Raw genomic sequence first — 14462 nt, 5'->3', positions numbered from 1 at the left:
AGGCAATCAGGAAAATATCACCCTCCTTCATCCAGAGAGCATTAGAAGGTTTGGTTGGTTGGTTGGTTGGTTGGTAGTATCTCCAAAATCCATAAAAAGGCTGCATTCTGGAGACCTTTTTAGTTGAGGCTTCATGTGCAAAACATACCCAACAAATCCTAAGAGCCATGCCAGTAGGGGAGAATACCCATTACTGTAACCCCACATAAAACTGAACTCTTCATATGGTGTAATATCAGAGTGAGATCTTCATTGTGTCTCTGAAGAAGAGATCTGCTCTGAATTGAAAGATCAAAGGAATGACAGCTGTACAGCAAATATCGATGCAAAAGGTTGGGAATCTTGTTCATACTCAAGTTCTCATCCTTACATTCAACATTCCACAATCTCCAAGTTTCATCAAGGCATCATCATCATCAGCCATTTTCAATCCACTGCAGGATGAAGGCCTCTCCAGCAACTTTCCAGTTCCTTCTGTTTTGAGCCATCCATTTACTACTCAAAAACTCATGAATTTCATCTATCCATCTCCGCCTTTGTCTTCCAGGTTTTCTCTAGCTCCTCTTGGGTACCATTCTGTTATTTTCTTAGTCCATCTGTCATCATGTCTTCGAGCTATGTGTCCTGCCCAAGACCATTTTAGTTCTTTAGTTTTGATAAGAATGTCCTTTACTTGAGTTTGCTGCCTAATCCATGTCATCAAGGCAGGCTACTTTAACTGCCCAGTAAGGATTTATATTCCAAACACACCGAGGTGTTTTATGTGCCAAAGAGCATGAGAACAAGGAATGTTCAGCTCAAAAGCCAATTTGTACAAATTGCCAAGGAGAGCACTCTACATACTCTGGAACATGCCAGCAATGGAAGGAAGAGAAAGAAATTCAAAAAACTGAAAATGAAACTGAACATTTCCCATCAAGAAGACGCAAAACGCATCTAGCCAGTAAATAGCAGCAGGCACTCATACACACAAGAAAGTTTCTGGGAAGTGTGGCATTGGGACATAGGCGCCTCCATAGCCAGGTGGGAAGGAGCAGTAGCAGTGCATAGCACACGCTTCTTGATTAGACTGGGGTTCGAGCCCGTCACCACCAAATACGGAGGATGCGGAAAGGTCAGGGAATGACCACTGCATATCCCGAAGCAATATGGCCTTAGTTGCTAATGCTCCTAAAAAAAAACAAATAACAAACAGCATTGGGACATAAACAGAGATGGCCATACCACAATCAGAATCATTACTTCAATTGTATGCTGCTCACTAAGCTGGCAAAAACCCACCCAGAAAGATAAATCAGGTGCTACTCCTACATGTGTGTCTCCTAATACTCCACCAGTAACGAAAAGTGGCAGAGACAAAGTTAAAACATACTTTGTTTAGAAATCCCCCCCCCACCCATAATACAGGAAAACACAAATATCAAGGAAAAGGAGGCACTAGATGATTCAGTCTAGAAACGGCAAAAGAAGAAATGGACATGAGACAGGGCCTATACTTCCCCAAAAAAGGTAAATCCAAGACCGAAAAAACTAAGCCCTCAGCACTTCAGAAGCCACCTGATGGATCCTCATGGAACACTTATGATTTGAATGATTTGCCACAATAATGGCAAATCATTACACATTTGCCACAATAATGGCAAAGCTTACACATGTCATCAGCAAAAAAAAAAAAAAAAAAAACCATTTCACCCATCCATTCCCTCCAATAAATTACTCAAACTATCAACTTCCACAATAACAGATGGAAGCCTGTTCCAGCAATCAACCACCATTCCCTGGAGGCAACCTTCCACACATCTATTCTGAAATCATCCTTCCTCAGTTTGAATTTATTTCCCCTCATGTGCATAGTCTGAGCAAGAGGAAGAATCCCATCAGCACTGAGTTTGCTCAAGCCATTCAAAGCATTAAACACCTCAATCACATTACCTCACAAGTGACTAGATGCTACAATTTGCAAAACTTGAAAAGCCTTTCATGGTAAGAGCACCCCTTTATTCCCCCCACCAATCCTGTTGCCCTTCTCTGTATCAATTCCAGCAGCACTATCCTTCCTAAAATGAGACCTCCAGACCAGTATGCAGTACTCAAGTTGTGACCTGACCATTGACTTGTACAGTGGGATAATCACCTCCTTATCCCCACCAGAAAAATTCCTATATATCATTGACAAAACCCCATGAGCTGTTCTGACAGCTTGTCAGCACTGCCCAGATAACCTCATATCAGACAGCACAGTTAACTCCCAGGCCCTTTTCTTTTTCCAATAACCTCAATGTAGTACCACACAGTTGATAGATTACTGTGGGATTTCTACTACCCATATGCAGTACCTTGCATTTGTGAATGTTAAACTTCAATTACCATTTTTAAGCCCATCGGCATAATTTTCCTAGATCTGCAGTAGCATACAGTCATTACTATCATTAACAACCCTGCCAACCTTTGTATCATCTGAAAACTTAGACATTAAACCTGATATATCCTCATCAGTATGATTAATAAATGCAGAAAACAACAATGGTCCCAGCACTGAACCCTGTGGGACTCCGCTAATAACATTAGTCCATAAAGAGCAGTGTCCATTGATAACCACTCTCTGTCTTCTCCCACTTAACCATCCCTTTATCCGCAGCAATAACCTTCCCTTAATGCCCCACTGCCCCAATTTATACAGCAGTCTTTTATGTGCAACAGGATGAGCAAAAGCTTTCTGAAATCCATGTATATGATATCAGTTATTTTTTACATCCAGTTTCTTTGTCACTGCATATAGTTCCTACTCAAATTTGTCAGAGGAAGATCTCCCTTTAACAAACCCATGCTGTGACTGAAGTATAACTGCACTCCTCTCTAGATGGTCCTGTATTACTTCTTTAATCAATGACTTCATTATTTTCCCTGGAACAGAAGTTAAGCTAACAGGTATGTAATTACTCTTCTCACTCGTTGATTCCCTTTTGTGAAGGGGATACATTCCCACATCTCCAGTTCACTGGGACTTCCCCTGAATCCAAAGGTGTGTTCTTATAATTATGGTTAAGGGTTTGCTTACCTCCTTTGTTGCCTCCCTTAATATAATTGGATAGATCCCATAAATGCCAGGTGCCTCTTTTACATTTAAATTCAATGGTCTCTTCATCCACTTTCCTCTCAATTATCACAAAATTGTGTAGCTCCCTCCTTAGAGAATTCCTCATGTGTGAATGTAGATGCAAAATACCTATTCAACCTGTCAGCAACTGAGCAGGAACATCTACAGTTAAACCTTCTACATCAAGTGGACCAATGTGATTCAGTCCCTTCCTTCTACTGTTAATATAGGTAATGAAATCTTTCCTGTTTTTCTTGGCATTCTTTCCCAGAAACTTCTCATAATCTTCCTTGGCTTGCCTTTGTCACCTGATAATTTATATGCGTTCATGCATTTTTCTCCTGTGCCACGTGTCTCAATAGTTCATCTGACCTCCATTTAGGTCTAAGACTTGAACTGTATTTTTTAGTTGGTATGAAAAGCCTAGTAGCTTTTATGATTATTTTCCTGACTGCTTCCCATTTAGAATCTGTTGTTGGCAATGACTAAATTCATTTAATGGAATTGCTGGGATTTCAACAGGATGTTGATGACATCAAGGCCCTCCTCCTTAGGCACAGGCCAGTGTGCCTCTGTTTGTAGGACACACATCTAAAGGCAAATGAAGACCCTACTTTACGTAACATCAGCATAATGTGCAAAGACAGATTTGGAGATGGACCTGTTCTTGGTGCAGTCACCATACTAGTGGACAACTATACCTCTTTCCAAATAATCCCTCTTACAATCACCAAAGAGGTAGTTGTGATTTGCTTCTTTGTATTGTTTGTTCAATATATTTGCCGCCTGGGATCAATATCTCTCAGATAGACCTTGATGATCTCACTGAGCAACTGCTTGTTCCTGTTCTCTAATTAGGTGATCTGAATGTACATAATACCCTCTGAGGTAGTGCAGACACTAATATGAGAGAGCATCTCTAATAGAGAACAGACACTAATATGTCACAGTCATCCGACACTTTCTTTTTTTTCTGATGACCCACTTATGTGTGAGAAGTGCCAAACTGCTTTAATCATTCATTATGTTTTTATCAAATGTCCCATGTTAGAGATGTACAGCTTTTATGTATCATGGATTTTATTAATCTGGCTGAGCCATTTGTGCTCAGCCTTATTTTAGATGACAGACAATATTTCTGAAGTTTTTAACTTTCTACAGTCAATTAATTTATACACATAGATTTAAATTTATACTTTTATATTTTGTTATTTACATTTTTACTTTATTTTATTTTCTTTTTTCTTTTTTTTATTTCACTTTTTTTACCTTAGTACTTTATATTTACCTTCTTGACATGGTAACCTGGTTACAGGCTACCAAACATATTTAGTACTGTTTTTATTTTTTGACCTGGTGCATTATGGCCTAGCTGCCAATACACCATAAAAAAACAAAATCAATCAACCAACCAATCATAATCAAGCTATCACCACAATGGTGCTGAATGTATAGAATTAGGATTACTTTAATAATAAAATATAATTTAAAAAATTGTAAATGTAATGCAAAAATAAAACTGTTTAATGATAAACAGTAAAAAAATGCCTACTAGTTTCAGTAATTTTTGTATAATCATGGTTGGGCTGCATAATTTATTTATTTATCTGTTTATTTGGAAAAATATGCATATTATTATGCATATATGCATATTATTATTAAAATATGCATATGATAAACACTAGTTCACATGCATGCTGAAATATAAAATAAGAATTAACTTGAATGTACAATACATTAATAATATACAACTATTTTAGCTTTGAACAACATATAATGACATGAATAATAACATAAAAATTGAGAGACTAAATATACTTGGTTAGTCTTAATTTAACATAATAAGTTAATAATGGAATTTAAAAATAAAAAATTACTTTAGCACCCCAAGAGTCAGTCAGTTTCCTGAATAAATTTTTGGAAACAAAATAACAATCCTGTGAAGATAAATTAGTTTCATACCACAAAATACCAGACTCAGATGAATAGTTCATTCTGAGAAGAGGCAAGGAGAATGTGTATTGAAGATGGGAATTTACTCAACAAATAAGAGTTAGAAGGGCAGTATAGTCAATAAGATCATTAACTCAATTATAAATGAAACAGCAAAGCAAAAGTAGTACAATACTGGGCAACTTGTTGTGAGGGTTTTCACAATATGAGATGTAACAAAAACTGAAGCCTTTTCACTCACTTTGGTTGTTCATTGTTTACTAATATAATGCATTTGCACTAACTTGTCCATTTAGTGAATCTTTCTGTAGTTTGCGGCTTTAGCCCAAAAGTCTTAGTAATTACAAGGATTGCTTCTGATCGAGGTAAGCTTCTGTACTCATTATGGAGAAGATACCTGAGAAGACACATTTTTTTTCAAATGGGCACATTACTAATTTGTCTTTTGTAAAATTCTCTTGAGAAAACTTTACATACATAAATTAAAACAAATAATTGATTAAATACTTCTGATTAGTAATTACTTTTTGTAATAAAATTTTTAATACAAAATCAGAATATTTTATTTAAACAAGTAAATTTTTAATAAATACACACATTGAGAAAACATTGTAAAAAAATTAAACAATGTATTTATTTATACATTGAGTGGACAGAAAACATGGGATGCTTACCTTGTAATGGGTAGCCCACCTTTTGCCGGAATAAGCACGGTCACACTACAAGGCATTGAGTCTACTAGTTCACAAAAGTATTCCACAGGTATTTCCACCCATGCTTGCTGCACTGCTGTTCATTATTCCTTCACATTCCTGGGTGGAGGATCCAAAGCTTGAATGGACCTTTTTGAAGCATCCCAAAGATGCTCCACAGGGTTCATGGCCAGTGAACTCAGAGGCCATTCCATGGCGGTAAAATCTGTGGAATGCTCTTTGAACCATATTCTAGTCACCCTCCCATCCACTCAAAATAACTGGAAACAGGACTCACTGGACCAGGAGACCCATCTCCAATCATCCAAGGTCCAGTGCCAATGTTCTTTTGCCTAGTTGAGGCTTAGAGACCTGGGTTATGGTGTTAGAAATGGGACTCTGGTGGGTCGGCAGCTCTCATAACCTATTTTGGCTAATGATCACGTGATAGTCTTGGTGGAGACGTTTCTAGCACCTCCCTCATTTAAGTCTGCAGTGATTTGTGCCACCAGTTGGCTGAAACAATGCGAGACAGGTGACGTCGACAGCCACATTCATCTGGCACCTTTCTCCTGTGGACTCTGTCCATGATGAGATGTTATTCTGGAAAAATGGCATATTCCTGATACACTCTTGATACTGTCGAACGGGGATAGTGCAATTTCTGTACCACCTCTGTGATAGCATCCCATGCGTCGAACACCCACTATCATCCCTCTTTCAAAGTTGGTTAACTCACGATGTTTATCGATACTGATCGAATTATCGTCTATGTGAATGCAGTGATGCGATGCACCGTATACCTGCCGAGCAGTTGGTTTATCCACTAGCGAGAGGGGTTGACAGCATCGTGTTGCCCAGGAACCAATTATCCCATGAATTCTGTCCTTTCGGTGTACATTTCATCATGCTTTCATCTGTGTCGCCATTAGCACTGCACTGCATAAGCTAGATATTTCAAATCAGGTACTTCTTGTGTTGAGTAAATAACACATTGCTTTTCATCAGTAAGGCAATTTCAGTGTACTGATTATCAAAGAAAAAGCCTATCTGCAAATGTTTTGTTTCCAAAAAACAGCTTTTTGTTATAGATTTGGCTATAACAAATTAATCTTAGTAGAAAGCTGACATAATGTACCCTTTCACTACTCCTTCATTGCTACTAGATTCACTGTTAAGTTACTACAAATAAACTTTATAAATAGAGATGGGTAACATACTCTTTTCATACCAATTAATCACTTTCAATTAAATACATTAATGAAGCTTTTTAGATATAATATATGTATACTTCGTACATTTTGTACGCATTTTGCCCAAAGAAGCATTTCAGTCTTAATCCACTCATTTTATACATATTTGCTATTATGTATTTATATTCACTCAGTGCATATTTAATATAAAATTAAGGGAAGCATTGAAAATCTTAGTTTTTATTTTTAAAAACATAGTGATCCAAAAGTTGAAAAAATCTATAAGGAAGGCAGGTCATGGCAGGCATTGGAAAATGTCTACAACCAACATCCACATACACTTGACAACTCATATCAGAAACACAACTCTAAAGTCAGACTAGGAATACTTTCAATAAGGCGACGTTCAGTATCCCCTGGTGAATTCAGTTATTGTTTTCAAAAGCGTGTTCTTTGATTAGTAATCCCATAATAAATAATATGTTGAAAGTTAGTCAATCTCAAATTGCAGAAGCTACAACTCTTTTGAGATAACATGACTTCCAAACTTGGAGGCAATTTAAGTATAATAGTGTGGGTGGTATGGCATGTTGCACAATTTTGGAAGTAATCTCAACACGACGTCATGTAATTGATCAAAAACAATTTTGAAAAACTGCTGATAACTTTCAGAATTTTGCATGTTTCAAAGAAAATTGACATAATCAGTCTTGACTAAAATATAACACATCATGCAGTGTCTGTTTCCACCTTTAAGGCAAATAAAAATTTGTACTTACAGGCATCATTAAAACCTTGTTTACCTGCACTGAAAATATGGCAGATGCTGTTAAGTTTTGTTTTGATTTCTTGTTCTATTTTTCAGAGCTTCCATTATTTTGTTTTAATGGAAACTATTTACAGAAACCTTTCAACAAGCCTTGCTTGCATATTTAATTATTAATGTAAACTTCCTCCTCTGGCTAAACAAATCTGTAACATCTTTACACTGATGTTTACATGAAATTCAGTTGACAGTTCTCCTACTCACAACATGACTAATAGTGCACAATAATCAATCAGATAAACTTTCTTTCTCATTTGTTTGTTTATTCTCTCTAATGGCTATAGAGGAATACTTTCAATAAAATTTATAAGTGAAAGTCACCAAGAAAAATTACTTCTGTTGGAAAAATAAGATTGGAGAAAGACCTATGAAGCCTCTAAAAATGAAACACAACAATTTTTAAACCCTGGACATTTTCACCTTTCATACACCAAGGTGTGTGTGTGTGTGTGTGTTATAATTTATTAAATATATTTTTATTGTTACATTTGGTGTTTAATATTTATGAATTCAGTGTTAACCGAGGGTAGCAAACATCATTGCAAAGTGTCTGTTGTCCATAACAGTACGGTGGTTTGACATTTGTAACCCATCTGGAGCTGTCTGGGTTTAAATCCTATCAGACACCGGGAGGGATTCCTAAAGACTTCTTCAACCAAGACTGTAATTAGCCAATCTCAAGTGGAGGAAGTAGGATTCCCATACTAGTTATTCCAGTTTCATAGCTTGCAAATTGACCTACAAACACACAGACTTGTACAGAATACACTTGTTAATGTGCCAGTGTTTTGTAAAACAACAGCAGCACCTAAAGTGTCATAACTATGTGCCTTTATCATCAGCATTAGCAGAGGCATACGATGCAAGAAAGCAAGCTTATGCAGCATCAGCCAAAAAAACAAACAAAAAACCCACCCATTTCATCCCTCCATTTGTTCCAAATACCTGTCCAGCTCAGCCTTAAATATATTTAGCTATTAGCTTCCACAACAAAAGATGGAAGCCTGTTCCACCAATCCACTACCCACTGGCTAAAGGCAAATTTCTGCACGTCTATTCTACAACTATCTTTCCTCAATTTGAAATTGTGCCCCCTCAGGTTTTTAGTCTGAGCAAGATGAAGAATCCCATCAGCATTCAGCTTGCAAAACCCATTCACCTCAATCAGATCACCTCGCAGGTGCCTACTCTCCAGGCACTGCAATTTTCAGAACTTAACCCTTTCTTGGTAAGGGCACCACTTTGTTCCAGTCACTAATCTTGTTGCCCTTCTCTGTACTCGTTCCAACAGCTCTCCATCCTTCTTAAAATGAGGCCTCCAGACCTGTATACTGTACTCAAGGTGTGGCCTGACCATTGCCTTGTATAATGGGATCATCACCTCCCTGTCCCTGCTAGCAAAATTCCTATATATCATTGACAAGACTCCATGACCTGCTCTGGCAGCCCGCTCAGCAAACTTCATATTTGGCTGCACAGTTATCCCCAGTTCATTTTCACTTTCCACTTCCCCGAGTGTAGTACCACCCAGCTGGTATGTTTCTCTTCGGTTATTGCTACCCATATGCAGTACTTTGCATTTGTCAATGTTAAATTCCAGTTGCCACTTCTCAGATCATTTTCCCAACTTATGTAGATCCAGTTGGAGTAGCATACTGTCATTACTGTCGTTAACAACCCTGCCAACCTTTGTATCATCTGCAAACTTGGACATTAAATTTGATATACCTTCATCAATATCATTGATAAATATACAAAACAACAATGGGCCCAACACTGAACTCTGGGGACCTCCACTAATAACATTTGTCCACGAAGAGCAGTGTCCATTGATTACCACCCTTTATCCATTGTAGCAGCTGAACCCTGATGCCATACCTCTCCAATTTGTACAGCAGTCTTCCATGTGCAACAGTATCAAAAGCTTTCCTGAAATCCAAGTATGTGATATCAAAAATATTTTTGGCATTCAGTTCCTTTGTGACTACATCTAGTAAGTAATCCAATTGGTCAGACCAGACCTCCCTTTGACAAACCCATGCTATGTCTTAACTATTACTGCAGTCTTGTCTCGGTGATCCTGCAATGCTTCTTTAACCAGTGATTCCATTATTTTCCCCGGAACACAAGTTAAACTAACAGGTCTGTAGTTAATTGTGTCATCTTTTGAACCTCCTTTGTGAATTGGTGATACACTTGCACACCTCCAGTCCATGGAGACCTCCCCTGAGTCCAAGGAAGCTCTCATAATTATGGCTAAGGGTTTGCTTACTTCCTTTGCTGCCTCTTTTAATATAATTGGATAGATTTTGTCCACCCCAGGTGCCTTCCTTATGTTTAACTTCAATTTCTTCTCCACTTTCTCTGCTCTCAGTTATAAAAAAATCACTTAGTTCCCTGTTAGCATTTGATAAACTCCTGGCACTCCCCTCATTGAATAACTCCTCATGTGTGAATGTAGATGCAAAATACTCATTCAGTTTATCAGCTACCTGAGCATGATTATCAGTAGTCAACCCATCTATGTTAAGTGGTCCAATCTGATTCATCCCTTTCCTTCTAGAGTTTACATAAGGAAAGAACTCCTTGCTGTTTTCTTTGCATCCTTTGCCAAAGATTTCTCATAATCTGTCTTCGCCTGCCTAACCTCCTTTGGGACTTGATTACAGACTAGTTTATACCTACCATAGGCTTCTGTATTGCCTGATAGTTTATATGCATCCCATACATTCTTCTTCTCTGCCACTAGCCTCATTAATTCATCTGACATCCATTTAGGCCTAAACCTTGAACAGTATTTCTTATTTGGAATGAAAAGCCTAGTAGCCTCCAAAATGAAAAGCCTAGTAGCCTCCTGAAGGCTTCCCATTTAGAATTCACTGTTGGTAACATCATCAGTTGATCCCAGTATAGAATTTAAAAACTGTCTGAGACCTCTGTAGTCACCTTTATGAAAGCAAAAGTCCTTCCCTTTAGCCTTGATGGTAGTTACATCTTTAAATAATTCCCACATCAATACATTGTGGTCACTGTCGCCCAGTGGTTCCTTTATCTGCGGATTCTTAATGCATGAAGAATCACTACTGATAATCAGATCAAGAATATTACTTCCTCTGGTTGCCTCTCGAACATGTTGCTGTAGAAAACAGTCATCCAATAAAAATAAATCCACAAAAGTCTTGCTAGTGTGCGAGTGACCAATCCACAAGTTCCAGTCAATATCTGGAAAGTTAAAATCTCCCATTATAAGACATTCTGATTTACTGGCCCACTCTATTTCTCCGCACAATTGCTCATTATACTCATCAGATTCATTAGGCCTATAACACACACCTACTCTCATTTTTCCTTTCCCAGTGCTTATTTCATACCAAACAGACTCAACACTGCATTGTCCACCAACATCAGTTGGATGCACTTCCACAGATTTTATGTGTTTCTTAACTAACAGCATAACCCCTCCTCCCTGTCTATTTTACTAGCACTTCAAGCTCATCGAATTTATTAACTATAGTCCTACAATTGGTGTACATGCAAATATACATGCACCTGTTCCTGCTCCTAGCCACCCTAACACAGCCCATGTATTTACTTGTTCCAGTATGACTCCCAGCAGTCCTGGAAATCTCCATTACCTTGCTTTCCAGTCTGCTGCCCATTCTAATAGAAGCAGTGCACGAATCACTTTTGCCTCTGTCTGCGGCCACTGTTAGCCACTGTCTGTGTATCTCCCCATGCTAGCAGTTTTCCGACCCACTTAACACTGCCTCGATAGCATCAGCAAATATTCTTGTACCCTTTCTATTTAAGTGTATCTCATCCCATCCCTGTGGAAGCAGTCTCTCCTGTCAACAAGCACAGACCAGACTGAAAAAAAATTTTTCCCCTTGAGCCTTGCACAATCTCTCCAGGGCCCAATTGATTGACAAGGTTCTTGTCCTATACTCCCTCCTATCATGTCTGGGCAGAATTGCAGACACTTTCACATTCAACCCTAACTGGAAACTTTTTTTCAACATTGACCTATACTTGTTGAGTAAATCTGCAGATCTCTTACTCTTAATGTCATTAGTTCCAATGTGTGCAACAATATCACCTTTTGTGCCCTGAAAAGATGATATCTGCTCTACAACGTCATCAACTTTTGCCCCTTTCAGACATACCCTGGCCCTGTTCCACCTATCCTTCTTACAAAGTATATTCCCCGTCTCCCTTACAATAGAGTCACCAACAATAACTAGTTCCTTTGGGACCAGCGCATTCTGCCTTGGAGATTGTCTCTGTGTTGCCTGATGCACAGGAGTGAGCTCTGTTGTTGAGCTGGACAGCTGAGAGCCTGATGGGTCCCTCATATTAATTTCTTCGAGGGCATTTATCCTACACCTCAAGCTCTCATAGACACCCATCAGAATGCTGAGTTGGCGCCTGATTTCATGACACTCCAGACACCTAGCACATACAAAGGCGTCCTCCTTGGCTAGATCGTGTCCTATTTTAGAAAGGTCGGAAAACATTTCGCACTTCGCACATTTTTTGAGACTGTGATGTGTTTTAGAATCGTCCCCTTCGTTTTTCCCCTGAGCCACAGCACTCTCGCTAGTCTGTGATCTTTGCTTTGCAGCTCTAGTCGGGATCAGGATTTCCGTTTAAATATAATTTAATTAACAATGAAATTTAATAAGATTAATAATATTTTTGATTATTATTAACAAATTATCAAAATATTTGATTATTATTTTGATTATTATTATTATTATTATTATAAACTTTAGCAGTCACATAGCAAAATTTTATATACACAGTACCTTATAGATATTGAAACAATGTAAATGTGGCAAGTTTTGTTTTTTTTTTTTATTAGTACATGCAAGACTGACTTATTTTTGGTATAAGTCAGTACAGAACAAAATACTGTATTTTATATTTTCTTGAATATTTATTACAGCCTCGAATAAGCAGTTCACCCCATTTTTTATGACATGAAAGGGGAAAAAAATTATGTAAATTTATTTGCTTCCAGCAGCATAATTTTCATTTTTTTTTTGTATTTTGAATTATTTTCAGTTTTTTGCTAACTGTGAATGATTATAACTGCATGTCTTTAGTACTAAACTCATGTTTAGTAAAACATATATAAAATATGTTAGATTACTAGTAATAATGGTATGGTGGGGCTATTGCCATGTTGTATTATTTATTGATATTCATTTAACTGAGCATGTCGTTGTCATCAGTTTTAAACTAAATCTCTGATTTTGTCAAAATATTCTGTGACATATTATATTCATTAAATAAAACTAATAAAAGTTTGAATTTCCCTACTTTTGAGTTATCTTTGTGTGTTGTGTTACTTGAGAACTTATATAAAACTGGACTGAATAAGTGTTCCCCCCCCAGCACCCTGACTACAAGACACATGGTATACAAAAATAAAGATAACATTTACTATTATATGCATCTTCTGAAAAATCTTATTACTAACCAGTACAAAACTCAGTCCATAATTCTGATAGATATTCCCTCCCTTCTTCAGAAATGATCAAACTCAAAATATTATACTAAATTTTACACTGTTTAGTTGAATAAAATAATATAGATTAAGTGTTTTTTACATGTTAGGTGCATGCTGAATTAATGTTAATTAAGCTTATTGCATGGTATATAGGATATAAGAAGGCATTTGAAAAAGAAACGCCCTCTTTTACCATTCATACAAGATTTTGGGGATTCTGTGTTAGATGAGAGCAGTGGAAATCAAGATAGGACTTGTAGCTGTGATGATGATGATACATCTGATATGAGGTAAACTAGCTTGTAAAATTTGTATATAATTGTTCATGTAATGGCTTTTTATTTTGTAATAAGTTCAAATTTTGATGTTGATTTCCATCTCTTTTGTATTGAGAAATTACATTTGACAGTTTCCTTCAACAAGATGAGGAGCACATGGCCATTTTCTATGGAAATAATTCCATAATGATTTCCATATGGTCTTCTTACATTGATTCTTGTCAATTCTGTGGGGTGACTATACTCTATGGGAAGAAAATTTTGCGAAATTAAATCAGATTAGAACTGAGAGAGAAATAAGTAGTATGCAAGATATATGACCTTTATTGAGGGTTCAACTGATTTTTTTTACAATCATTGCCAAAAACAGTTCACTAAGCCAGAAAGGGTTTGAATTAATAAACTTAAGTTTACAAATTTTTTTGGTAATGTACAAAATAAGGTGCCTTTTACTAAAACTGTAATTATGAAAATGATGAGCAAAAAGTTGTAGCATGCAGCACTTTGTTTTTTCTTTTATTTTTATGCAAGATATATATGTACATACATTTATAAAATAAGCATCATGAAATAATAATCATGTCCATTATCTGGCTTCTATGCATTCATGAAATTTGTACATTTTATCAATCATATTAAAAAAGGACATCTACACTACATACCTGCCCAGTAAGAAAGAGAATTAATTAAATAATTGAACTTTACAAAGCTGCATTAAATAAAAATGATGTTTAACAAAAAAATATATAAACAATTTATATATTTTTAATATAAATAAATTGTTTTACAGTTATCTTGAATAAAAAATAAATTTTTAGAAAGTTGGAACATTACAAAAGTGACCATCAGATCTATCCATCACACAGCCACCTCCATTAAATTATCAGTTTCCTGAGAAAATGTATTTGTAG

The 14462-nt window shown here is 36.8% G+C and overlaps 1 protein-coding gene across 3 annotated transcripts in view; it reads left to right on the top strand.

The window, feature by feature from the left end:
* Window positions 1-14462, top strand: part of Sulf1 (Extracellular sulfatase Sulf1) — a 242783-nt gene that overhangs the window by 171063 nt on the left and 57258 nt on the right. For all 3 annotated transcript variants that reach the window (XM_090386513.1, XM_090386512.1, XM_090386511.1), the window contains one exon: window positions 13427-13563. In XM_090386513.1, coding sequence (XP_090242639.1) covers window positions 13427-13563 — 137 coding nt within the window. The remainder of the gene's footprint in view (window positions 1-13426; window positions 13564-14462) is intronic.

The sequence above is a fragment of the Mastigoproctus giganteus genome, chromosome 12, assembly GCF_048544385.1.
Source record: "Mastigoproctus giganteus isolate SK-2022 chromosome 12, ASM4854438v1, whole genome shotgun sequence".
Classification (NCBI taxonomy): Eukaryota; Metazoa; Arthropoda; class Arachnida; order Uropygi; family Thelyphonidae; genus Mastigoproctus; species Mastigoproctus giganteus.
Note: the sequence above shows the minus strand (reverse complement) of the source record. Positions and strands in the feature narration are given on the sequence as shown.